General features: G+C 50.2%; 1 protein-coding gene and 1 pseudogene across 3 annotated transcripts; one reads left to right on the top strand and one right to left on the bottom strand.

Moving 5' to 3' along the window:
- Window positions 1-785: 785 nt before the first annotated feature.
- LOC120673084 lies at window positions 786-25,880 on the bottom strand. Of its 3 annotated transcripts, XR_005674500.1 has the most exons (20): window positions 25,631-25,879; window positions 25,085-25,171; window positions 24,850-24,953; window positions 24,722-24,760; window positions 24,531-24,593; window positions 23,741-23,815; window positions 22,921-22,986; window positions 22,764-22,806; window positions 16,595-16,643; window positions 15,405-15,498; window positions 15,282-15,334; window positions 12,485-12,569; window positions 11,634-11,736; window positions 11,436-11,528; window positions 10,753-10,819; window positions 4,797-4,863; window positions 4,664-4,717; window positions 4,421-4,594; window positions 1,813-4,316; window positions 924-1,166 (listed from the first exon to the last, which is right to left on the bottom strand). XR_005674500.1 is itself a non-coding variant. In XM_039953770.1 (19 exons), the coding sequence occupies exons 2-18, from the start codon at window positions 25,134-25,136 to the stop codon at window positions 4,460-4,462; spliced, it is 1,242 nt and encodes a 413-aa protein (XP_039809704.1). In that variant the 5' UTR covers window positions 25,137-25,171; window positions 25,631-25,879; the 3' UTR covers window positions 786-1,166; window positions 4,421-4,459. The 3 variants fall into 3 exon arrangements, 2 of the variants coding, with proteins under 2 accessions (XP_039809704.1, XP_039809705.1); XM_039953770.1 differs by lacking the exon at window positions 1,813-4,316 and having other exon boundaries at window positions 786-1,166; XM_039953771.1 differs by lacking the exon at window positions 924-1,166 and having other exon boundaries at window positions 3,975-4,316; window positions 24,850-24,941; window positions 25,631-25,880.
- LOC120673085 lies at window positions 2,389-3,774 on the top strand (annotated as a pseudogene).
- Window positions 25,881-25,929: the final 49 nt, after the last annotated feature.

Genomic DNA, 25,929 nt, shown 5'->3' with positions numbered 1-25,929 from the left:
TCATCCGTTGACCAGAGAGAGCTCAGAACTAGCCCGTCAGTTACGCCCATGCTAACAAACCTCACTCGCCAACCAGGCAACCAACTCATCACTTACCCAGCAAAGTAGCTGACCTTTTCCATCCGTTCCACTTCCACGGACAGCGAGCAGGTCCATAACCTGATCGACGCAATGCTGCTGGCCAGCAGCCAGATCGTACTCGCTGCAAGAACCTAGCTAGCTAGCCACCAGCCTAGGCGTGTGGGCATGCACCATGTTCTGCCTGCCCAGCCCAGGTACATCACAGCGTGACGCCGAGTGAGGTTCTGTTCAGTGTTCCGCACGTGTGACCTTTTCCTCCCGTGTGGATCAAAATGCTCGGGACGGGCCATTGCCGACAACGCCCGCCAAGGACGACGACGCGACGGGCAGGTTGATGGCGAGAGTGGTTAGGTCGCAACTGCAATCACGCATGCTGCAGCTGAAAATTCCGGCGCGGCCTTAACGCCGGCCCGGTCGACTCCACTAGCTCCAAAACCAACCGACCATTACTTTCAAAAGGAAAAAAAAACACCCGACCATTTGGATCGTAGCCAATGGTACACTTCTGACGAGTGACAAACGGTGTGTAACCTTTCGCCCTGACGGGAAAAAGGTGTCTGTCAGATAAGGGCGACTCCTACCAATGCCTCATCCGGTCTCTCATCTTGATTTTGAGAGTTCAACAGTGAACAACCTTCTCCAACCAAGCTCTCATCCGTCACTTCCAGGAAGGAAACTGCAAAACCATAGGCCATGCTACCAGCTAGCTGCTTACTGGGGTTGTCAAGTCATTACTGCTACTGCCAGTGTTCAACGACTTGGAACTGCCTGCAACTCTGCTGCAGTTGCAAGTACAGCAACTGCTTTGATAGGTAGGTACTATCGGTCTGTCACGCCCAAACTGCAATGAAGGAATTTTCTTGGATTGGAAGCGAGAAATTCCGTCCGGGAGAAGGTCTACAAACTGCTCTAACTACTTGCGGCTGGTAGGAGATCAATGCGAACTCATACAGAAAATACACGATTTGGAACAAATCCTAGATCGTAGGAAAAAAGGGACTTCGTGAGAGTTGGATTCCTGAGCTGCTTCGACGCCGCAGCAAGCTGGCTTCTTCAGTATTCTGAACCATCCAAGCACCAGACATCTGCAGTATTCAACAAAATAGGTAGACTTAGAACAGCCAGTATTCAAGAGGCACCACATCAAGTCTCAAAGAGAAATAGGTTTGCAAGGTGAAAGTGCCAAGAGTTTTCAAAAGAAAACATAAATGCATGTTCTACTTTACTCATTTGGTGCTGTAAGCGAATATACATGAAAGGTAGGGGTTTTGCCTACCCTGTTCAAAACAAAACAAAAAGACGCAAAAGGTTTCCAATTATGCCTAATGTAATGATATCTTTCACACAAAAATTGAACCAACAAACTGCCCAAGATAGACTGCGAGAGCTCCCTAAATGCACAACTCAATTTATCTGTACCAGTGCTACTCCTGCAACTTATCCATCCCACTACTGAATCATACAGATACAGGGATGCATTTGGAGTGGGTGGAGCTACTCCATCCTACCACTTTCTGTTGTACATCCACAAGGATTTACTTAGAAAGGTTGAACTAAAGCCAATAGTTTCTGTTCCCGGCATGTTCTTAGGGCACATGTTAAGCTGAAGATCTAATGTGGAAGTGGAATTAATACTAGAGAACGCAAGGTTTAGGCAGGTCACACATGGTGATAATAGGACACGAGATAGTGGCAACAGATAAGTAACCAAAAAAATCGACAAAAAACAACCTCTAAATCAGGTACACCTGATGCAAACAGATGACGCTTTCCATAAGTGGAGCGGATGGAGTGCTGCAGTTGAGTCACATGAGTGTCTATAAATAGGAAGTAGAATGCATGAAACTAAAGCACATCAGCATTCAAGAACTCATGGCTTCAACTAAGATAGTTCTTGGTGCAATCTTCATTGCTTCCTTCTACTTATCTGCCTCCCTTGCCTTCCCACCTGATCACCATGAGGGTGCCTATCCAGTTGGAAATGCCCCAATCTCAAGTCTTTCTCCAGATTACTACAAGTTCACATGCCCACAAGCTGATGAGATTGTGGTGTCTATACTGAAGAAGGCTATCGCAAAGGAACCAAGGATAGCTGCTTCCCTTCTCAGGCTCCTATTTCATGACTGCTTTGTTCAGATTAGCACAGTTCACATCCATTTCCTTTTTCATCCATGAACAAAAGTCACCGTTCAACAAGCATAGTTCGCCCATGAGCCGGGATGTTGAACATGGTTGAGTGCTAGAACCACGTTTTCATGTTCAGTCATCAATAATCTTTGGTTATCTTGTGGTACACGTATTGTAGAGCAAAATTATTTTCTCATCATTGTCAATATGAAATTGCAGGGCTGTGATGCATCAGTTCTTTTGGATGACACTGAGGAATTCGTAAGCGAGAAAAATGCTATTCCCAATAAGAATTCAATTAGGGGATTTGAGGTTATAGATGAGATCAAAGCCGCACTTGAGGAAGCATGCCCACATACAGTCTCCTGTGCAGACACTATTGCCCTAGCAGCCCGAGGTTCCACAGTACTGGTAATTTTCTGCTCTTTTAAGTGACAAGAACCTGTACTAATTACAGAAAGAGAAATACATAAAGGATTTCTCACTAAAATATATTTTAATTTCTTTAAAGACTAAAAGCTGGCATCCTCAGGTAGAACTTAATTTAGCTCTACTTGATACATTTAAAACGCACATAATAATGTTATTGCCTGACAGAGTGGTGGACCATATTGGGAGCTTCCATTAGGAAGGAGAGATTCAAAGACAGCAAACATGAAGCCAGCAAATAAGAACCTTCCTCCCCCAAATGCAACGCTACACCGTCTTATCAAGTTTTAAGGACTGGATAAGGTGGACCTTGTGGCACTATCAGGTATGCTATTGCTAATGCTCAAAATAAACCTTTAATAAAGAAAGCAGTGATAATTGGTTCAGTTGTTCATAATTCTATGAGATTCTTGTTATAAGCTTATGCTGAAAGTACACTAAGAAAAACATTGAGAACGGTGTAGTAGAAACGCATTACTATCATCAGCAGGAATATCTGCCAGACAACAATGAAAAATAAAAAAATAACTATATTCATAATGGATTTATTGATGTTTCATTGATGTCATGAATGCATCACTGAAATTAAAATAGTAATCCAAATTAATTTCTAAGAACATAACTGTTGCTAGTGTATATGGATATTCTCTTCTTTTCTTCTTAAAGAGTTCTATTTTAAACTGACAGGAAGCCACACAATCGGAAAGGCCAGATGTGTGAATTTCAAACAGCAGCTGTACAATCAGCATAGAGATAACAGACCAGACATAACGCTAGAGAGAAGTTTCTATCACACATTGGCATCGGCATGCCCACGCACAGGTGGTGATAACAACATACGATCACTAGATTTTGCCAGCCCTTCAAAATTTGACAACAGCTACTATAAGCTGATATTGGAGGGAAAAGGGCTTCTCAATTCAGATGAAGTTTTGTGGACAGGAAAAGATCCAGAAATAGCAGGGCTGGTTAAAAGTTATGCAGAAAACGAGCCACTATTCTTTGAACACTACGTGAATTCCATAATCAAAATGGGGAACATAAATCCCCTCATGGGTCACAATGGAGAAATCTGCAAGAACTGTCTTAGGGTCAATCAGGAGGTCTAGCTACCAAAATGCTTCTGTCTGCATTAGGTTCCTTTGCTTGTGATGAACCATTTACTTTGGATGTTATTTCAGTTTGAATGTCAGCATGCCAATGTGTGGTGGCATAAGATGTAACTGTAACTTCAGTTCGCCTTTTTTTTTCCTCCAATTTGTTAATGTAAGCCAACTAGTTTCAATGAAATGTATATCATTTTCTTTTGCTCTAAATCAATCCATAACTCTGTTATGTAAAAGATGGAAAAGGGGCGAGTCATTGCATATAGTTTCCAGACCATGATGCATACATTATAACTAATTTTCCGAGATTAGCACGTAAACACTTCAATAATAACAGTTTTGAGTAGTTTGCGCTCTATTATACTATACAATATGATAAGACACAACAGTTGCTAGCAAGCGTGGTATCGCAAGACGGTGAATGGCCTTTCGATTTAATGTCACACATAAAGAAAAATTAATTGTGCACATCAATGGATGCACTAATTCACTTGCACATGAGGTGGCAGTTGAATGAGAAGGCCTTATTATGAAGAGGTGAAGATGATTAGCAACACTCCATAAGCTCACTTCCTAGTAAATTGCAGAGGAAAAAGGTTTGAAAAAGAGGATAGTGGGTTGTAAGCATATATATGAGATTTAATAAAGCCTAGCATACTTGAGTACAGAATGCGAACCTGCAAGAAATAATCCTCAAAACTACATATGCTTTTGGTTCATATTGATCCATATTCCCTATCATTTGTCCTCTGTGCTGCTTGTGTGGTATTATGTGTGTGTTCCCAAGACGCCTGGCTTGCATGACTTTCACTTGGATTGCCTGCTGGCAAGTAGCCTCTTGGTCTACCAGCCTGATGAATGATTAGTTTAATAACTAATGGTTCGATGAGCCAACAAATTAAGACAAAATAGATACTCACAGCATCCAGAAAGGCGGATAAGAAGGCCATCCCAGGCAGTGCATCTAAACCATACTGCAGTTGGAGCAAACATATCGTATGCTTACAGATCTGATAGCATTGGTTAATTACTCAATATTAAATTAACAAATACCAGATGCTCCACGCGGGTTTTGTAGATGAACCCTCCACAATAAAGTAGAGTTGATAAGACAATGAAGCTATATACAAACGGGCAATAGTCAGATAGTAAACACAAAAATGCAGTAAGAGAAACAAATAACCAATGCTTAAAAGTTAATATTGAAGTATAAGTGAATTGCCCACCTCATCCCATCAGATTAAGCTTTTGGGTTGAATTGGTTGGTGCATGTAACTCAATAAAGTATCAGAGCCAGAGGTCTCGAGTTCGAATCCTAGCGGGCGCGATTAAAAAAAATAATTGCAGCCCACTCCTAATTTCCATGTTCGAGGCCTGAGGGATGTTAGATATATAGAGTTGTATGTGTGCTTGTACCCCAAGCATATACAGCCTATATAATGAAACGCCCCCCCCCCCCCCCGCCCCCCCACCTCTTAGGGTGTGTGGTGTTTGCCCAACTCTCTACAAGGGAGCCTACATGTGAAGTACAAGTGAATTGCCCGCCTCATCTCATCAGCTTAAGCTTTTGAGTTGAATCGGTTGGTGTATGCAACTCAATATGGTATCAGGGCTAGAGGTCTCGGGTTCGAATCCTAGAGGGGGCGATTAAATAAAATAATCGCAGTCGACTCCTATTTCCACGTTTGAGGCCTAGCGGAGCCTGCACGTGAGGGGGAGTGTTGAAGTATAAGTGGCCTACCTCATCCCATCAGCTTAAATTTTTGGGTTGAATTGATTGGTGCATGCAACTTAATAGTTAACTTTAGAAAACAGTACTTAAATGTGTTGGTGTATATGTGAGCCCGTCTATAGAGGCCCATCTAGAGGCTCATGTATAGGATCTATACATACCCACCCTTCTAGGGTTTGGAGGAATGCATACATTATTCTCTCCTATATGGTATCATTAGCCTAGAGTTAGGGATCCCTCCCTCCCCTCCCATCCACCGCCGCCGCCGGCAGCCATGGCCGGCCGCCGGCGCCTCCTCCTTCCTCCTTCCCACCCCTTCCCTCCTCCTCCTCCTCCTCCTCCCCTGCGCCGCGCGCCGCCACTGCCTGGGCCACCGCCGCCACCTGGCCACAGACCGCCCCGCCGTCGCCCTTGCCCTGCTCGAGCCCGCGCCCGACGGCGCGGCCGCCGGGGCTGGCGGGGGCGCAAGGCCCCGGCCGCCGCTGCCTCTGGCGCCGCCGCCAGGGCCCTGCAGGTGCCGCCGCCGCCCTGCAGCACGACCCGGCCACCTGAAGAGCTGGATCGCCCGCCAGAGGCCCTTCCCCTCCTTCCTGCAGGTCCGGGACGACCTCGCCCTCGAGGAGATCACCAGGGGTCTCGCGCCCGGATCGTCCTCGCCCACCCCCGCCGCGCTCGTTGCTGCTCCACCGGCCTCCTCCGCCGCTCCTGCCACCTCCCTCCTTGGTGCTGCTCCCGCCGGGCAGACCGGAGGTGGGGGGCCGTGGACGTCGCCGGCGGGGAGGGGGGGAGGGGGTAGTGGCACTGCTGGCCCTGCTTCTGGGGATACCGGTACCGGCGGGGGCCGTCGGGGCGCGCCGCCTCCGGCTCCGGCTCCGGCTCCCGCTCCTGCCCCTGCCCCTAGAGGTACGCCCTGGCCATCCTTCAGCAACCCATGGTCAGGGCGCATCTCGATGTGGCCGTTCCAGGGTCCGGGAGGGGGAGCTCGTCCTCAGCTCCAGCCGGCGACCATGTTCACCAGCGCTGCTCCACTCTTTGCGCCGTCCTGGACCCCGCCCGCTCAGCCCAGCCAGCAGCCGACCTGGCCTGGGTGGTGGGACCAGGCCGCTCTGGCGCAGTCCTTCAGCACCATGGGACTGACGCCGCCGGTCAGCACCGAGTGCATCGCCGACTCGGGTGCCTCGTTCCACACTACTTCTGATGCCGGTATCCTCTCTTTCGTCCGACTCCCACACCCCTCTTGTCCTTCTTCCATCATGGTTGGTGATGGGTCTTGCCTTCCTGTCACCGCCGTGGGTTCTGCTCCTCGTCTTCCTAATGTTCTTGTTGCCCCTCAGATGGTTCACAACCTTCTTTCCATTCGCCAGTTTACTACTGACAACTCATGTTCTATGGAATTTGACTCTTCTGGTCTTACTGTGAAGGATTCGGCTTCCCGGCGTCCGCTCCTCCGATGTGACAGCCCGAGGCCCCTTTACACTCTTTGTCTTCCTGCTTCCGCTGCTCTGCCTTCGGCTTCTTCTTCGTCTGCTGCTTTTGCCGTGACGCCTTCTTCCACCACTTGGCACCGCCGGCTTGGACACCCCGGCCGCGATGTTTTGGCTCAGCTCAGTCGTAGTACCGATGTTTCATGTACTAGGGCTCCTGCTGAGCACCTCTGTCATGCGTGCCAGTTAGATCGTCATGTTCGACTTCTTTTTTCTTTTTCTTCTTCGCATGCTGCGCATGCTTTTGATCTTATTCACTGTGACCTGTGGACATCTCCTGTACTCAGTATGTCTGGCTATAAATATTATCTGGTCGTGGTGGATGATTTCTCTCATTACTCTTGGACTTTCCCTTTACGTGCCAAGTCTTACACTTTTCCCACCCTCCTCCACTTCTTTGCCTGGGTGTCCACTCAGTTCGGCCTCACCGTTAAGGCCGTCCAGTGCGACAACGGGCGTGAGTTCGATAACTCCACCTCCCGTTCCTTCTTCCTCTCTCAGGGTGTTCAGCTGCGTATATCTTGTCCGTATGCCTCTCCTCAGAACAGCAAGGCTGAGCGGATGATTCGCACGACGAACGACGTCGTGCGCACCCTTCTGATCCAGGCCTCTCTGCACCCGCGCTTCAGGGCTGAGAGCCTCCACACCGCCACCTACTTGCTCAACCGTCTTCCGTCCACTGCTTCTCCTACTCCCACTCCACACCACGCTCTCTTCGGTACCCCTCCTCGCTAAGGCCGTCCAGTGCGACAACGGGCGTGAGTTCGATAACTCCACCTCCCGTTCATTCTTCCTCTCTCGGGGTGTTCAGCTGCGTATGCCTTGTCCGTATGCCTCTCCTCAGAACGGCAAGGCTGAGCGGATGATTCGCACGACGAACGACGTCGTGCGCACCCTTCTGATCCAGGCCTCTCTGCACCCGCGCTACGGGGCCGAGAGCCTCCACACCGCCACCTACTTACTCAACCGTCTTCCGTCCACTGCTTCTCCTGCTCCCACTCCACACCACGGTCTCTTCGGTACCCCTCCTCGCTACGACCACCTTCGGATCTTCGGGTGTGCGTGTTACCCTAACACCTCCGCTAACGCTTCTCACAAGCTGGCGCCCCGCTCGACTCGTTGTGTGTTCCTTGGGTACTCCCCTGACCACAAAGGGAACCGATGCTTTGACCTCACCTCTCACCGCGTTCTGATCTCCCGACACGTCTTTGACGAGTCGGATTTTCCCTTCTCCACCACCTCCACACCTTCTCCTGACCCCGAGTTGGAGTCTCTATTTTCGACTGACCCGGTGGTTCAGCCACCGTTACCTGTCCGTCCTTTCCCTACAGATTTTCCCGGTACACCGGCACCGTTTCCGGTGATCCCTGCTGCGCCGAGCGCGGCCCCGGTGCCGGCAATCGCGCCACGCACGGCCCCCGGACCTCTGATCGTGCCGCGCGCGGACCCGGTGTCTCCTGCTGCGCCACGCGCGGCCCCGGTGCCTTCCCCTGCACCTGCGCGGTACGCTCAGCCGGTGCAGGTGTACCAACGTCGTTCGGCGCCGACACCGGCGCCGCCGCGGTACGCTGAGCCAGTGCAGGTGTACCGGCGTCGTTCGGTGCCGACATCGGCGCCGCCTCCTGCTCCAGAGGCTCCTGCGACGCCTACACCGGAGCCGTCGCCGCCGCCGCCTCCGCCGGCTCCCTCTCGAGCCGAGCCGGCGGTGTACCACCCGCCTGTCGTCCATCGGGATCCTCGGCATATCCATCCCATGGTGACTCGGCGGATGGCGTCTCAGGCCGCAACTTTCTCCACCACCGTGGGAGAGCCGCTGGTCTCTCCGGTACCCTCCTATGTTCGCGACGCCTTGGCGGATCCTCACTGGCGTCGCGCGATGGAAGAGGAGTACGCGGCTCTTCTTGCCAACCAGACGTGGGACCTCGTGCCGCGTCCGTCTGGTTGCAATGTGGTGACTGGCAAGTGGATCTGGACGCATAAACGTCGGGCTGATGGCACACTGGAGCGCTACAAGGCTCGTTGGGTTCTCCGAGGGTTCACTCTGCGACCTGGTGTGGACTATGATGAAACCTTCAGCCCAGTGGTGAAGCCTGCTACAGCCTGCTACTGTGCGCACGGTCCTCTCGCTTGCGCTCTCGTGCTCTTGGCCTATGCACCAGCTGGACGTGAAGAATGCGTTTCTTCATGGCACTCTGTCAGAGATTGTCTACTGCTCTCAGCCAGCGGGATTTGTGGACTTGAGTCGTCCGGATATGGTCTGCCGACTCAACAAGTCTCTCTATGGTCTGAAGCAGGCTCCTCGGGCTTGGTACTCTCGATTCGCCACGTTCTTGCTGACATTAGGGTTCACCGAGGCCAAGTCTGACACGTCTTTCTTCATCTACCGCCGTGGGGATGAGACTGCATATCTGCTGCTCTATGTCGATGACATTGTGCTCACAGCCTCCAGTCAGCAGTTGCTTCAGAGTGTCATCTCCTCTCTGCAGCAGGAGTTTGCTATGAAGGATTTGGGTCAGCTCTACCACTTCTTGGGCGTCACTGTTGAGCCTCGCCCGTCTGGTCTTCTTCTTCACCAGCGGCAGTACGCACTCGATATTCTAGAGCGGGCTGGGATGACTGATTACAAGGCCTGCTCCACTCCTGTCAACACTCAGGCGAAGCTGTCTGCTGATCTGGGTGATCCGGTGGCTGATCCTACTGCCTACTGCCTACCGGAGTCTGGCTGGCGCTTTGCAGTACCTCACCTTCACCAGGCCGAACCTCACCTACGCTGTTCAGCAGGTCTGTCTCCATATGCATGATCCCCGGGAGTCACACCTTGCTGCGCTGAAGCGTCTCCTCCGCTACGTCCGTGGCACTGTGGACCTTGGCCTGGTGCTTCACCGCTCGTCCTCTGCTGAGCTGGTGGTCTACACCGACGCTAACTGGGCTGGCTGCCCGGACACTCGTCGCTCCACTTCCGGCTACGCCATCTTCCTGGGCGGCAACCTGGTCTCCTGGTCGTCCAACCGGCAGCCGGTTGTCTCCCGCTCCAGTGCTGAGGCAGAGTACCGGGCTGTCGCTAACGGCGTGGCGGAGGCGTCCTGGCTACGACAGCTCTTAGCAGAGCTCGACAGCCCGCTCGCCAAGAGCACGCTCGTCTACTGCGACAACGTCAGCGCCGTGTATCTCTCCGCCAACCCCGTCCAGCATCAGCGGACGAAGCATGTGGAGATCGACCTACACTTCGTGCGCGATAGAGTCGCCATCGGCAATGTTCGGGTACTCTATGTCCCGACTACCTCCTAGTTTGCTGACATCTTCACCAAGGGATTGCCCTCCTCGACCTTCTCGGAGTTTCGCTCCAGCCTCAACGTAGCCGGTGGCTAGTTGTGGTCGCGGGGGGGGGGTATTTGCCCTTTGTACTCTCTTCTTGTCCAGTCTTGAACACCGCTGCGCCGATAGTTCAGACTGCGGGGGTGTTGGCTTTCTTGTTGTCCAGTCTTGAACACCGCTGCGCCGGTAGTTCAGACTACGAGGGAGTGTTGGTGTATATGTGAGCCCGTGTATAGAGACCCATCTAGAGGCCCATGTATAGGATCTATATATACCCACCCTTCTAGGGTTTGGAGGAATACATCCATTATTCTCTCCTACAAAATGTTACAATTCATGAAAGAAAATGCAGTTACCATGAAGATAACTTGTACACAAAAAATCGAAATCAGGGAATGCTAACTTCAGAAAAGCACCTGCTACAATCATGATAGACATTGACATAACAAAAAAGTTAATTAAGTTCAGAAGCACATACATGCATGAAATAATTCCAAATGTTGCCCAGCCTTTCATGGGATCACTCTCTTTTTCTTGTGCATAAACTACAGAGCGAGACAGATACAAAAACAAATTATATAACTAGACCACAACTAAAATACAGAATAAATAATAAATAAGGAAAAGATCGAACAATGACATAAGCATACTAATATGTTCAAGAATAAATCGATGAAGATTGTAAGAGTGTTCTCAAGCGCGGTGCACTTTGTTTATATCACACCATTTGCAGTATGTATGCAATATGCATCTTTTGTGACTATCATGATTATCAGTTATCATGTTGTGATCATGATCTTACTATCAACAAAAAAACATGGCAACGTTTTGTGATAAATGATTTAACAATCTACTGTGTAATATTTCTCAAGCTCATGACTTCCATTCAACAACTTAAATCATCAATTAATGTTAATGGACTGATTAATGCTAAATGGATTGAATGGTACTTTAAAGTCCAAAACAGCATTCACCTTTTGAATTTCTTTGGTCGTAGTATCCAAATCTAAACCTAGACACACCTATTTAGGTGCAATTGTGCAAAATTATCCACCTCCTGTTTTCCTTAATAGAGGTTTAATAAGGCCAAGGAGGAAAAATTCCAATTTGGAATGAACAAAGTCTATATGCACATTTAATTATTGTATGGCTAGGACTAACCACATTCTTTGGTAAGTGTAAACTCAATTGGATCATAGCCCTCAACTGGGATCAAAATATTGACTTCATACGGACTGCTTCGAGCAATTTCACCTACAAAATATAGAAGACAGATCGTTTTGTTGCATGTTACAAAGGGCAGCAGTATGGGGGGGGGGGGGGCGGGGGGGGGGGGGGGGGCACAATGAAGGAACTTACATCTCCAATCCACATTCAGAACTGTAGGAGACAGGGTAGTAGGCATGGCACCATTGAGCCCTGATCCTGTAATTGTAACACTAAGCCCTTTCACTGGATTAACCTGCATACAAGATAGTTCAATGTACATGGTGTTCAACTGGGCCTTTTAATTGGAACTGATGATGATAGCAGTCTCTTAGTGATTTTTACAACAGTGAGCTCGTTAGTGAAAGTTTTGTGTTAGTTCAAAATAACATGGATATGTCTATGAACATTTGGTCACTAGCATACCACCAATAAAGAGATTGAACGAACACAAGTTAGTGCTGTTTTTCAGTGATTGTTTGTTGACGGCAGATTTTTTAGTGGCATCTTTATTTGAGAAAGATAACCAAGTTAGAAGGTCACAGTAAACTACTTAGAACAATGATGTAAATCATAAAGAAACATTCCAATCCCAGGCATAATACCATCATAGTTGATGGAAAGGCCCTTGACGTACAATGAACAAAATCATAAAGGGGATCCCTAGTCATGTTGGTGGCTTGGCTTCTCTGAAAGCATTGTAATGAGCGTTCTCAGGGGTAGGAAACCTAGCCTCCTCAGGTCATTCTCAAGATCCATGAAGAATCGCCTCTATGGTGTTCAGCTGGAGCTAGCGAGTTGGATTAACTTTGGTCTTAGATTGGTCAATTAGGTCATGTTTGATCCCTTAAGCTGGAAGATATGTAATATGAGCTATATGTGGGTGGGTTTGTGCTAGCTTAATATATCTTTTATTTTCTTAATACAATGATCAGCCGCCCTCCAGCCAGATCAAGGCAATAAAAAATGAATGTGTTGTTTTGACAGTCCCAAATCTATTTTACCTTGAAGGTAGGTTTTCCAACCAGTTCTGCGAGGGAAGACATAGCAGTAAGATACAGGGACACATGAATCTGCTCAGTTTGAAAGCTGCATAGGTAGCAGAATAGTGCTGAAATCAATACTGAGATTTAGATATTCTTTGCATTTTTAACATGGGGAATGAATCAGATATAATTTTGGTAGTCCAAGGATTAAAATAATAGTGCAAACCAATCACGGAGTAATAGTGAAGTTTTGCAGGCTTTCTGATAAGATTCCAAATGGAACCCGAGAGTCACACAATAAATTCAACATATCCAAACTGTTACAAAATAGTGTGGATACTGAACAAGTATTATCTTTGATCACTAACTAATTTGCATTTGATATGTTTTAATACTTATTCACATGTGTTAGACAAATAGATTGTCATGCGTGTACTTGGCCTGGGCTGTGTCACGCCCAGGCCCATGGGCGGCTCATCCGAGCCCTCTAGGCGATAGGGTAGGCAATCTCAGAGGATTCTGAATCCATAAACCCTATCTGAGATTGCTCTATATAAGCGCACCCTTGTATACCCTAATCATCAATCAATATACGCAATTATCATTGCCTTCATGGTATCAAGAGACCGGGCTCTCCCCGATCTCGCTTCCGCTCTCTAGCGCACGCCGGCGCCGGCGCCGGCACCGCTCCTCGCACGCGATCTCCTCGCGTTGCGCCCACCCACCCCCATCTCGCACCGACTTCGTGTCGTTGCTACCCGATGGCCAGCACCCTTCCTGCCGCAGAGGCCAACCCTTCCCAAGTTGCCGCCGCCGCGGCTGCCAAGCAGGCACGCGCCGCCCGCCAGGCAGCCCGTGAGGTTGCGCTCGCCCGTGCCCTAGCGGCCGAGCAGGAGGCCACCGCCGCTGCGCAGGACTAGGAGGCCGCAGCCGCCCGTGCGCGCGATGCCCTAGCCTGCGCGGCAGCAGAGTGCAAGGCGGCTGCCCCCTCCGATGACGAAGACGGCGACGACTCCTCCGCCGTTGACTCCGAACCCCCTGCGGGTCCAGATCCGCTCCTTCTCCATGAAGCCGCGACGCTTCTAAACCTCCACGCTCAGGCGGTTGCCGTCCAGAGCATTCGGAGCCCAGAGCATCCGGAGCCTCGTCCCCGTCGTTCTCGACGTCAACTCCAGCAGCTACTCCCGTTGGCGTGAGCAGTTCCTCCTCACCCTCGGCAAGTACTCCCTCCAGACGCACATCTTCAACGACCACCCCGTTGCTCCCTCCGCTGATTGGACCCGTATGGACTGCGTGGTTCGGTCATGGCTCTACGGGACCCTCTCCGGCGACATCGTCGACATCGTCATGGCTCGGAGCGACGGCGGCGCCACCGCTCGCTCCACTTGGCTCGCCATCGAGGCCCAATTCTTGGGCAACCGTGAGGCTCGCGCCCTCATCCTCGACGCCAAGTTCCGAACTTTCGTGCAGGGTGATCTCTCCATCACCGATTACTGCAAGCAGTTCAAGCGCGTGGCCGACGACCTCGCCGATCTCGGCGAAACCGTTCAAGACCGCACTCTCGTCCTCAACGTCATCCGCGGCCTCCACGAACGGTTTGCATCTATCGGGCGTCACATTTGGCGTGGGCGCCCGTTCCCTACCTTCGTCTAGGCCCATGGGTGGCTCATCCGAGCCCTCTAGGTGATAGGGTAGGCAATCTCAGGGGATTCTGTTTCCATAAACCCTATCTGAGATTGCTCTATATAAGAGCACCCTTGTATACCCTAATCATCAATCAATATATGCAATTATCATTGCCTTCAACGTGCACTAGCATCCGTGTTCATATAAAAATATCATGTTTGAAGTTGAGAGCGATTTGAGAAAAAAAAAGTTGACAGGGACTCTAGAATATATTGCTTTTAGTCAGTTAAGTGCCATGGGTGATGACATGACAGCATGCCTAAGAGTTAATTTACTGTTACTGTGCTGAATTGTGCAGTGTTTATTTTTGTAGCTGCTGTGTAAAAAGAAATTGTAAGTAATAGCAATCAATTTAATCTAGACAGCACCTGTTATCCAGTGGTTGTTCCTTTCACACATTCATTCATTTGTAACAAAATGATATATTGCGAATTGATATAGATAAAAAGAACACCTAGCCAAACATCAAATATCTGAAAGATTACCAAAAGATACCGCAACGCAAGGAGGCTGTTGTTGCCTTTTGATGCTGCATTCAATGGGCCCTATTTCTTCGAAACGGGCAACTCATTTCCATTAAGTTAGTGATACCTGTCATACTATCATAAGATACAAGCAGACTCTTATTGTCTAAGCTCCTTTTGATGCCGCATTCGATGGTCCCTATTCTTCTTTGAAACAGGGCACTCATTTCAATTAGGTCCATGGCACCTGTCATACTGTATCAGGTTCTATTTGCGATCTTACTCCAATATCCGTGAAACTTCACTTTACTCAAATGCAGATAAGCTGAAGTCAGTAATTACTAATTAGGATCTTTTTTACCTATCATGTACTTCTATATTCTGTATGATTAAGCTAGAATTTATAGAAGCAACTTAATGGTAATAACCATCCAGAGTTGATATAGACCCTAAAACTTTACATCTTACACAAACCCGATGTAGAACCAAGTGCAAGTGTGCAACTTCTATGAAGCTGCAAGTAATATTTTCAAGATGATTTGCATGAACACAGTTAATATTTCCCATTTCATATTGGCAAGGGCTTATATAGATAACCAAAAGCTTCACGCCGAACAAACATTTGCATCTCATCAAATTTGAACAACACTTTGACAAAATCGTACCTAAAGCCATGATGGAGTTGCTCAAATCCCAGCTGAGTCAATCCATTATAAACCTAAAAAGACAAAAGTGACTTGTAACACTAACTTAAGCAATATAATAGCCAGAAAACAGGAGGAACTTACAATTTCTGATGATCTGGGATGGAATCCCACAGTGAAACCCTTGAATACTCTTGGACCACTTTTAACACAAGGAATAGCAAGTTCAACAAGCACCCTGAAAAAAGGAAACATGTATTGAGGACAGACAAGATAATAAAATAACTGGCAGCAGTTGCTCATTAAACAAAAATGAACAGCAATGGGCACAGCTGTATCCCTCAATCATACAGTATACATATCAAGAAAAGTATACATATCAAGAAAAGTTTTTCAGAAAGGATACAGAAAAACAAATTTTATTTAGAAATACCTTAATTTTGTATTTGGATCATCCCTAACTAATTCAGGTTTTCTGCCTGCATAAAAAATAATTCAGGCTTTCAAATTTAGCTTGACATCATCTACAGTTCTACACTGCTTAGACTTTGTCTTTACAACTAATATGAAATCCACAATTTTAAATCAAATTATATCCCTTCCTCAACTCAAGGAAACAATAACACCTCCTCAAACAACTTACAGGAAACTCTTAACAAAATTTAACTCATCCAACCAACTCTTACAAATTTCATTTCAAAATTTAAACCCAGCTAATTCTGTCATATCTCTTTGCCTACCTCCCCCTATATTTTCCCTTAAAAATGATTTTCTTCTCCCAACCCCCTCACAGTGGACTGCGAAAGAGCTCAGCGAAGCACCCCTACAGACTATAGCTGCGCAGGCCAATCAAACCCTGCAGTAGTGGCTCAACGGATTGGGCCAATACGGATATTGTAATGTGTAATAATGCATGGGCATTCAGCTAGTCTGATGTGGTAGGGAAGTATCCAGTATTTCCATGTAGCCAGTTTCCTTCTGAGCATTGCCTTGTATACAGTTTCTTACATATTTATTTATAAAATGTGGCAGACTGTTGGAGTCATACCCCCGTTCTCTAATATTTGATGTCGGTTAGCTCAAAATTAATAAGGGATTGAGGGAGTAAAATATAGTCCAGAATGAAGAGCTCAGTTGGTGATCAATTGGATTATAGATGGTTCAGCTCTTATTCATTGTTTTAGTCATTCACAAAAGAGCAATGCTGTGTCCCATTCCCATGACATTGCTTAAATGAAAAAAGTTCATACTGCTGTCTAGTTCATAAATCCATCTAATTCCTGTTTCTCAAAGTGTACTGAAAATGCATAATAAATTAAACATTTCATTATTACCTGCACATCCTTTCATCATAAGATATGCTACAAATGCATCCTTGTTCATCTGTACAGCTGTCAGTATTAGCATGTATGCTTTCTCATGACATATGCAACTAAAACAGAACTTTGTGTTATCTTTGAATTCAGGGCCAAACAAAGTGGCAGGTTTATTGATGGAGAGAATAATCACCAACACCCCCCCCCCCCCCCGGCAGTCCTAACTACCGGCGCAGCGGTGTTCAAGACTGGACAACGAGAAAGCTAACACCCCCCGCAGTCTGAACTACCAGCGCAACGGTGTTCAAGACTGGACAAGAAGAGAGTACAAATAGAGTACAAAGGGCAAATACCCCCCCCCCCCCCCCGCAGCCACAACTAGCCACCGGCTACGTTGAGGCTGGAGCGAAACTCCGAGAAGGTCGAGGAGGGCAATCCCTTGGTGAAGATGTCAGCAAACTGGGAGGTAGTCGGGACATGGAGTACCCAAACATCGCCAATGGCGACTCTGTCGCGCACGAAGAGTAGGTCGATCTCCACATGCTTCGTCCACTGATGCTGGACGGGGTTGGTGGAGAGATACACGGCGCTGACGTTGTCGCAGTAGACGAGCGTGCTCTTGGCGAGTGGGCTGTGGAGCTCTGCCAAGAGCTATCGTAGCCAGGATGCCTCCGCCACGCCGTTAGCGACAGCCCGGTACTCCGCCTCAGCACTGGAGCGGGAGACAACCGGCTGCCGCTTAGACGACCAGGAGACCAAGTTGCCGCCCAGGAAGACGGCGTAGCCGGAAGTAGAGCGACGAGTGTCCGGGCAGCCAGCCCAGTCAGCGTCGGTGTAGACCACCAGCTCAGCAGAGGACGAGCGGTGAAGAACCAGGCCGAGGTCCACAGTGCCACGAACGTAGCGGAGGAGATGCTTCAGTGCAGCAAGGTGTGACTCACGGGGATCAAGCATATGGAGACAGACCTGCTGAACAGCGTAGGTGAGATCAGGCCTAGTGAAGGTGAGGTACTCTAAAGCGCCAGCCAGACTCCGGTAGGCAGTAGGATCAGCCACCGGATCACCCAGATCAGCAGACAGCTTCGCCTGAGGGTCGACAGGAGTGGAGCAGGGCTTGCAATCAGTCATCCCAGCCCACTCCAGAATATCGAGTGCGTACTGCCGTTGGTGAAGGAGAAGACCAGACGGGCGAGGCTCAACAGTGACGCCCAAGAAGTGGTGGAGCTGACCCAGATCCTTCATAGCAAACTCCTACTGCAGAGAGGAGATGACACTCTGAAGTAGCTGCTGACTGGTGGCCCGAGCACAATGTCATCGACATAGAGCAGCAGATATGCAGTCTCATCCCCATGGCGGTAGATGAAGAGAGACGTGTCGGACTTGGCCTCGGTGAACCCCAATGTCAGCAAGAACGTGGCGAACCGAGAGTACCAAGCCCGAGGAGCCTGCTTCAAACCATAGAGAGACTTGTTGAGCCGGCAGACCATATCCGGATGACTCGAGCCCACAAATCCCGCTGGCTGAGAGCAGTAGACAGTCTCTGACAGAGTGCCATGAAGAAACGCATTCTTCACGTTCAGCTGGTGCACAGGCCAGGAGCGCGAGATCGCAAGCGAGAGGACCGTGCGCACCGTAGCGGGCTTCACCACTGGGCTGAAGGTCTCATCATAGTCCACACCAGGTCGCTGAGTGAACCCCAGAGAACCCAGCGAGCCTTATAGCGCTCCAGTGTGCCATCAACCCGACGCTTATGCGTCCAGATCCACTTGCCAGTCACCACATTGCAACCAGACGGACGCGGCGCCGGTGTTGGCGCCGAGCAGCGCCGGTACACCTGCACCGGCTGAGCGTACCGCGCAGGGGCAAGGGAAGGCACCGGGGCCGCGTGTGGCGCAGCGGGAGACACCGGGTCCGCACGCGGCACGACCGGAGGTCTGGGTGCCGCGCGTGGCGCGACCGCGGGCACCGGGGCCGCGCTCTGCGCAGCAGGGATCACCGGAAGCGGTGCCGGTGCGCCAGGAAAACCTGCAGGAAAAGGACAGACAGGTAACGGTGGCTGAACCACCAGGTCAGTCGGAAACAAAAACTCCAGCTCGAGGTCAGGAGAAGGTGTGGAGGTGGAGTAGGGGAAATCTGACTCGTCAAAGACGACGTGTCGGGAGATCAGAACGCGGTGAGAGGTGAGGTCAAAGCATCGGTACCCCTTGTGGTCAGGGGTGTACCCGAAGAACACACAACGAGTCGAGCGGAGCGCCAACTTGTGAGAAGCGGTGGCGGAGGTGTTAGGGTAAAACGCACACCCGAAGACCCGAAGGTGGTCGTAGCGAGGAGGGGTACCGAAGAGAGCGTGGTGTGGAGTGGGAGCAAGAGAAGCAGTGGACGGAAGGCGGTTGAGCAGGTAGGTGGCGGTGTGGAGGCTCTCAGCCCAGAAGCGCGGGGGCAGAGAGGCCTGGATCAGAAGGGTGCGCACGACGTCGTTCGTCGTGCGAATCATCCGCTCAGCCTTGCCGTTCTGAGGAGAGGTATACGGACAAGACATACGCAGCTGAACACCCTGAGAAAGGAAGAAGGAACGTGAGGTGGAGTTATCGAACTCCCGCCCGTTGTCACACTGGACGGCCTTAACAGTGAGGCCGAACTGAGTGGACACCCAGGCAAAGAAGTGGAGGAGGGTAGTGAAGGTCTCAGACTTGGCGCGCAAAGGGAAAGTCCAAGAGTAATGAGAAAAATCATCAACAATGACCAGGTAATATTTGTAGTCAGACATGCTGAGTAGACATGCTGAGTACAGGAGATGTGCACAGGTCACAGTGAATAAGATCAAAAGCATGCGCAGCATGCAAAGAAGAAGAAGAAAACGGAAGTCTAGCATGACGACCTAACTGGCACGCATGACAGAGGTGCTCAGCAGGAGCCCTAGTACATAGAACATCGGTACTGCGGCTGAGCTGAGCCAAAACGTCGCGGCCGGGGTGTCCAAGCCGGCGGTGCCAGGTGGTGGAAGAAGGCGTCACGGCAAAAGCAGTAGACGAAGAAGTCGAAGACGGAGCAGCGGAAGCAGGAAGCCGAAGAGTGTAAAGGGGCCTTGGGCTGTCACATCTGAGGAGCGGACGCCGGGAAGCCGAATCCTTCACATTAAGACCAGAAGAGTCAAATTCGATAGAACAGGAGTTGTCAGCAGTAAACTGGCGAATAGAAATAAGATTGTGAACCAATTTGAGGAGCAACAAGAACATTAGGAAGACGAGGAGCAGAACCCACGGCGGTGACAGGAAGGCAAGACCCATCACCAACCATAATAGAAGAAGGACAAGAGGGGTGTGGGGGTCGGACGGAAGAGAGGATACCAGCATCAGGAGTGGTGTGGAACGAGGCACCCGAGTCGGCGATCCACTCGGTGCTGACCGGCGGCGTCAGGCCCATGGTGCTGAAGGACTGCGCCAGAGCGGCCTGGTCCCACCCCCCAGGCCAGGTCGGCTGCTGGCTGGGCTGAGCGGGCAGGGTCCAGTACGGCGCGGAGAGGGAAGCAGCACCGGTAAATATGGCTGCCGGCTGGAGCTGAGGACGAGGCCCCCCTCCCGGACCCTGGAACGGCCACATCGAGATGCGCCCTGACCATGGGTTGCTGAAGGATGGCCAGAGCGTACCTCCAGGGGGCAGGGGCAGAAGCGGGAGTCGAAGCCGGAGCTGGAGGAGTCGGCATGCCCCGATGGCCCCCACCGGTACCTGTACCCCCAGAAGCAGGGCCGCACCACCACCACGTCCCCCCCCCCCCCCCCCCCGCCGACGACCCCCCCCCCCCCCCCCCGCCGACGACGTCCACGCTCCCCCCCCCCCACCTCCGATCTGCCCGGCGAGAGCAGCACCAAGGATAGAGGTGGCAGGGGCGGCGGAGCAGTGACGAGCGCGGTGGAGGTGGACGAGGGCGATCCGGGCGCGAGACCTCTGGTGATCTCCTTGAGGACGATGTCGTCCCGAACCTGCAGGAAGGAGGGGAAGGGTCTCTGGCGGGCGATCCAGCTCTTCAGGTTGTCATAGGTGCTGCTCAGACCCCGCAGGACATTGAGCACCAAGACCCGATGGGACACCGGATCCCCGAGGTCGTGAAGAGCATCGGCCATGCCCTTCATCCGCCGGCAGTACTCACCAACGGAGAGTTCCCCTGCACGAAGGTGCGGAAGGTGGCGTCGAGCTGGAGGGCGCGATACTCGGCGTTGCCGAGGAACTGCCCCTAGAGCGCCACCCAGGCCTGCCTCGCGGTGCCGCCGTGGGTCCTGACGAGGTCCTGAAGATCTAGGGAGATGGTCCCGAAGACCCAGGACATGGCGACGCTGTCAAGGCGCAGCCACGCCACGTCCTGCGCCTCGATCGGCATGTCGAGGAGGACGTGGTCGTCGAGGGCGTAGCGGCGGAGGGCGAGCGTCCGTAGGAGGACGTCGGGTCGAGGAGGACGGTGATCAGGGCCCTGATGTTCTGGACGCCGGCGGCCTGGAGGTGGAGCTAGGCGACCATGGGGTCGGTCGGGTCGTACCGGGCTCCAGATCCAGCGCGCGGGGCCTGGTGGGAGGAAGAGGCGCCGGGCTCGGGGACGACGAGCCGGCCGGAGGAAGTGCTCCGCCTCGGCGACCCGGAGAGCGAAAGTTTCGGCCGCGGCGCGCTCGCGCTCCCAGGCGAGAGCAGCCACGCGGACTTGGCGGCGGCGAGAGCGGCGTCGGCCTGCTGTCCGCGGAGGGCGGCGGCGGAGAGCGGCGCATCCGCGGGCGACATCCCGAGCCCGGTCCACGCGGCATCAGGCGCGGCGTCGGTGGCGGGATGCTTGCCCGCGGCGATCGCGGCGCGGTGGGCCGCAGCGATGGCGGCGGGATCCTGCAGTAGCAGCAGCGCGGCCTGCAGGGCGGCCGGATCAGCCCCGCGGCCTGCAGCAGCTGTGCCGCGGCCCGCAGGACGGCCGGATCGACGGCGGCGGCGCGCTGCTGGGCCCCCACAACCCCCGCGCCAGCAGCGGCGGCGGCGGCGTTGGGTAGCAGGGGACCCTGCTGGGGCGGCGGATCCCGCGGCCCCCGCATCCGGTGCCGGCCCTAGAATGACCAGGGCGGCGGCCTTGGCGCGCGGCTGCAGGGGAGCGCCCGCTGCAGGGCCGGCCGCGACCCCCGCGGCCCGTGCGCGCTAGCCAGAGGCGGCGGCGGCGGCGGTGTCGGGCAGGGAGAAGGCGGCGGCGCGGCCCCCTGCCCCCGCGGCGACTGGATCCGCCAAGGAGGAGGCGGCTGCGGCGCGCCAAGGAACGGCGGCTGCGGCGGATCCAGAGCCTGCAGCGGCGGCCTGGAGCAGAGCAGGGGTTCCGGCGGCGGGCAGAGGTCCCTGCGGCCTGGATCCAGAGCTTCTAGCGCCGGCGGCTGAGGAAAACAGGGGAGGGAAAGAGGAAGGGGAGAGAGGAGGGGGCGCCGCCGGCGGCGGCGGCTGGGAGGTGGGGAGGGAGGAGAGAAGACGGATCCCTAACCCTAGGCTAATGATACCATGATGGAGAGAATAATGGCTTGTATTCCTCCAAACCCTAGAATGGTGGGATATATAGACCCTATACATGGGCCTCTAGATGGGCCTCTATACATGGGCTCACATATACGCCAACATTTATGACTATTTGACCAATTATTACCCTGGCAACAAAGCTAACAATTCTTGACAACCATTGATGGCATATACACCCTAATACATACAGAGCATCTATATGAACTCATCATTTGATAAGAATTATGCTTTAAGTAATGCACCAACTTCCATCAGACTTGCAGATAATATGAATAACATCTGGGAGTTGAGGATAACAGCAAATTTTGCTTATAGGCTAATTTCTCTTGCAAAGGGGAAGAACGAAGCTCAATTGAGCCAAAGTAGTCAGCACTTTTTCCCAAAAACAGTCACAGTTCTGAAGGAAACAAGAAATTAAACCCACTAGTTGGCACGAGTAACTACGAATTCCAAGCAAAGTTAGATGAAAGTAAGAATACTACTTCCTAGTTCCTACTACAGTGAGGTAGTAGGAAGTAGCCTTTCCACTCCCTAAATAGGTATTCTTTAAGAACACAGTACTTAATTTTTTATACTTCAATCAGTAACATGCACAAAAATATTTAAATTGGTCACATGAAGGTGTCATGAAACTTAGAAAAATCAACAGGCAACAGACCTCTGCACGCATTATTTGAGCAATGTCCACATATGATGTTTACCTGAAATATGTTAAAAAATTATTATACAATAATGTTGAAATAGGTCCTTGATTTAAAAAATTATAGATATTAGTTAAAATAACAAAGAATGTCACCAAAAAAATAAACACAAACCTGTGCTGTACGACCCATCTTTTCAAATGTAGTTTCACAGTGCACTAAATCTCCATCATGGAATTTCTAAAATTTGTGTGAGTGGAATTAGAGAATGGATGCTGATTAAGATGAGCTATGAAGGTAGAGAACTTATAGAAAGAATGAACGGCACTCTAATTCTGATGCAACCTAAAGAACCTTGCTATATGATAAAAGACATAACGGATCATAGTCAACAGTTGAATTCAAAACCATCACATGTGCGGAAACAATATAATCTAACCAATATTGTGATTATTCAGGTAGCATGCTCGGAAGAACCCTGTCAGTATTGATTTTGTCTTCCAATTAAAATACTTGTTATGAACTGAACAAACTGCAATGTTAAGTATATCCTGGATTAACCCTGAGAAGTTCAAAACGTTAACCAAGTCAGGAATTGTACATCCTGCATCCTGGGTAGACCACTTGACCTTCTAAATGCTGCGATGAGCACACAACTTGGTCAAGACATTCCTCTATTCAGATTATATAATGCCACTTGTCAATGAAATGCCCATCAAAATTTTTGCTGACCCTGAAGCATATGATAGTTTTCTTCCATCTATGATTTGTGCACTCCAAACTTGATACTATGTTTAAAAGTTGTGATCCTGTTTCACAGGTGGAAACTGTGGCTGTTACTTCTATGCGGCTTACATTAGTGTCTACACGTGCAGGCGGAAGATAGCTTGTAGAGAACAACCCCCCCCCCCCCCCGGTTACGATGTAAAGCAAAAAGTACACAGAAAAATTGTCACAATTTCATCATAAAGAACTGAATATGTGAAAGTGTTACCTGAATATAGTCAGTAGGCCCTGAACCAAGCAGAAAGGAGCGAGAACTAACAAAACGTCCAAATTCAATGTAACCCTGAAAAGAATGAAAAAAATGCATTACATTTTCCAGATGGCGACCATGTCGCAGATTTCAACATCTACGGAGGACTATTTAGATCAAAATAGCAAAAGAGACAATTGGCATGAACCCAAACTATGTGCTGACAAAGTAATAGCAGAATTATTTAAATATAATTAGTATATAGAACAGTGAGGCTAAAGCAGAGTGTGGACAAACAGATTAATTATGGACAAAAAATTGCTGGAATGGAATGATGTGTTGAACTGCAAGGTTGCTACACTGCTTCAGCTACATAAGGATTGGTTTCTACCTTTACTGTCATGCTGGGGTTATTTAGTTTTTCCCATCACTCCAGTATGCACTATTTACTGAGGATGTGGTATTATAATAATAACTTGTTGCCTTGTTCAGTATGAAAGGGTGGTGCATTGTGAACAATCACTACATTCAAATTTTACTAGCTGTGTCGGCACAACTTACCACACAGTTTATACTCCTCACATTTTTCAAACTGCTACATTACTATATATAGTCTATGCCCTTGGAATACACACTTGCTCCTTAATATATGATTAAATTTTACAAAGTGCAATTATGCAAAGAACATGCTGCTACACCACCTTCCAAGAACATAACGAGTAAACCTTCACGACTTTAAATTTGAAGGAGATGATACCGTAAATTGACAATAAAGAGTTGAAAAAACTGTCATGTCATACTGCTGTACCTTTTGAGATCTTCTCTGCACATCTTTGCAGAACTCAACAACCAAATCAGGCGGTTCTGAACCCTGATAATTACAACAAAATGAGTTGTTAGTGTATAGTGGATACACTTACGAAAAACTAATTACATGTAAACAGTGTAGAAAGTAGAAACAAATTTTCGATCATGTTACAGTGGATTCAGGATATTCACCTGTTCATTGTATTCATATTCCTTTCCGACCAGATGTGTCTGAAGCTGCTTAGGAGATAGCAATATGAAAGAATTTTATCTAGTTTCAAAGTACACATGCCTAGAGAATAGTATGACTGTAAGGATACAAAATCAATAAGGCGGCTCTCGTTATCAAAGGTGTAACAATTAGAACTTGGAACCACGATGATAGCAGTGCCTGGCACATGCATGTAGGTAGCTGCTAACAAAACCGCACCAAATGATAAAAACTATAAGGATCTAACAGACCAAACAATTCCTAATATATTGAAATTAGCAAACAAGAGATGAAAGTAGAAGTTCATACAGTATATTGAGAAGCACATGTGTGCAGAAAAATACCTACGATCGATAGATGAATGGCATGCATAGGACAGAAAGCCACAGGACTCATGGCAGAACTGTAGTTCAGGTGTAATCGGCGATTCCCTGTTAGATGTACTGTCAGCATTGTATGACAAGCTGACTGATAATTAATTGTCCGGCAAACATTGCAACATTTCTCAAGGCATGACGACGTGACAGGAAACTTTCAGGACACCATACGCACACTCACCATAATAACAACAGAAAGCATTCGATCCACAAAACATGAAACTAGTGGCATGCGTGTAGAAGGGATTTCGCACAACAGATGTCTACTGTTTGCAGGGTCACGGTGGCACGGGGCAACGAACCCCGGACCCTGGGCCCGGTTGGAGTGGAAAACCTGAAGGAAGTCTGCATCGCTATGTTCAGTTTCGTCTCACACCGCAGCCCCACGCAGACGGAACCGGAGGCGAGGCAGCCATCCAGCGCAAACAGAGCTCGCACCGGCGAAGAACCGCGGGGATTGCTGGGAGGAAGGACGCGAATTTGACGGGAGAAGCGGGGGCGGCGAGGACTCACCGAGACGGGGTCCGACAGCTGAATCTCCGAGGGCGGGCGGGCGGCCGTCGGCGTGCCCGCTCCGCGAGTGCGATTATTGTGGAACGGGTCCCCCCGTCGCCTCGTCGGTTCGAATTTTCAGAAGAGGAGGGGGGGGGGGGGGGGGGGGGGGGGGTCGCCGCGTCGGGCCGGCGGACGGTGCGCTTCACGCCGGGGACGGTGGGCCCGGGTGACGGAGGTGGATGTCTGTTGTCTCGGTTTCTCCGGAGGGTCACGGTTTGCAAGACGAGTCGCCGTGGAGTGTGGACTCTGGTCGAATG

This window comes from Panicum virgatum, chromosome 5N, assembly GCF_016808335.1.
Source record: "Panicum virgatum strain AP13 chromosome 5N, P.virgatum_v5, whole genome shotgun sequence".
Classification (NCBI taxonomy): domain Eukaryota; kingdom Viridiplantae; phylum Streptophyta; class Magnoliopsida; order Poales; family Poaceae; genus Panicum; species Panicum virgatum.
This window is presented reverse-complemented; position numbering and strand designations above follow the sequence as displayed.

Excerpts from the sequence above, each read along its gene's own strand:
- LOC120673084 (XM_039953770.1), bottom strand. The coding sequence starts at position 25,136 with ATGAGTCCTGTGGCTTTCTGTCCTATGCATGCCATTCATCTATCGATC. Across the intron at positions 23,816-24,530 it reads TGCAGAGAAGATCTCAAAAG|GGTTACATTGAATTTGGACG; the intron begins GTACAGCAGTAT and ends CATTCTTTTCAG. Across the intron at positions 11,529-11,633 it reads TCTGAATGTGGATTGGAGAT|GTGAAATTGCTCGAAGCAGT; the intron begins GTAAGTTCCTTC and ends TATATTTTGTAG.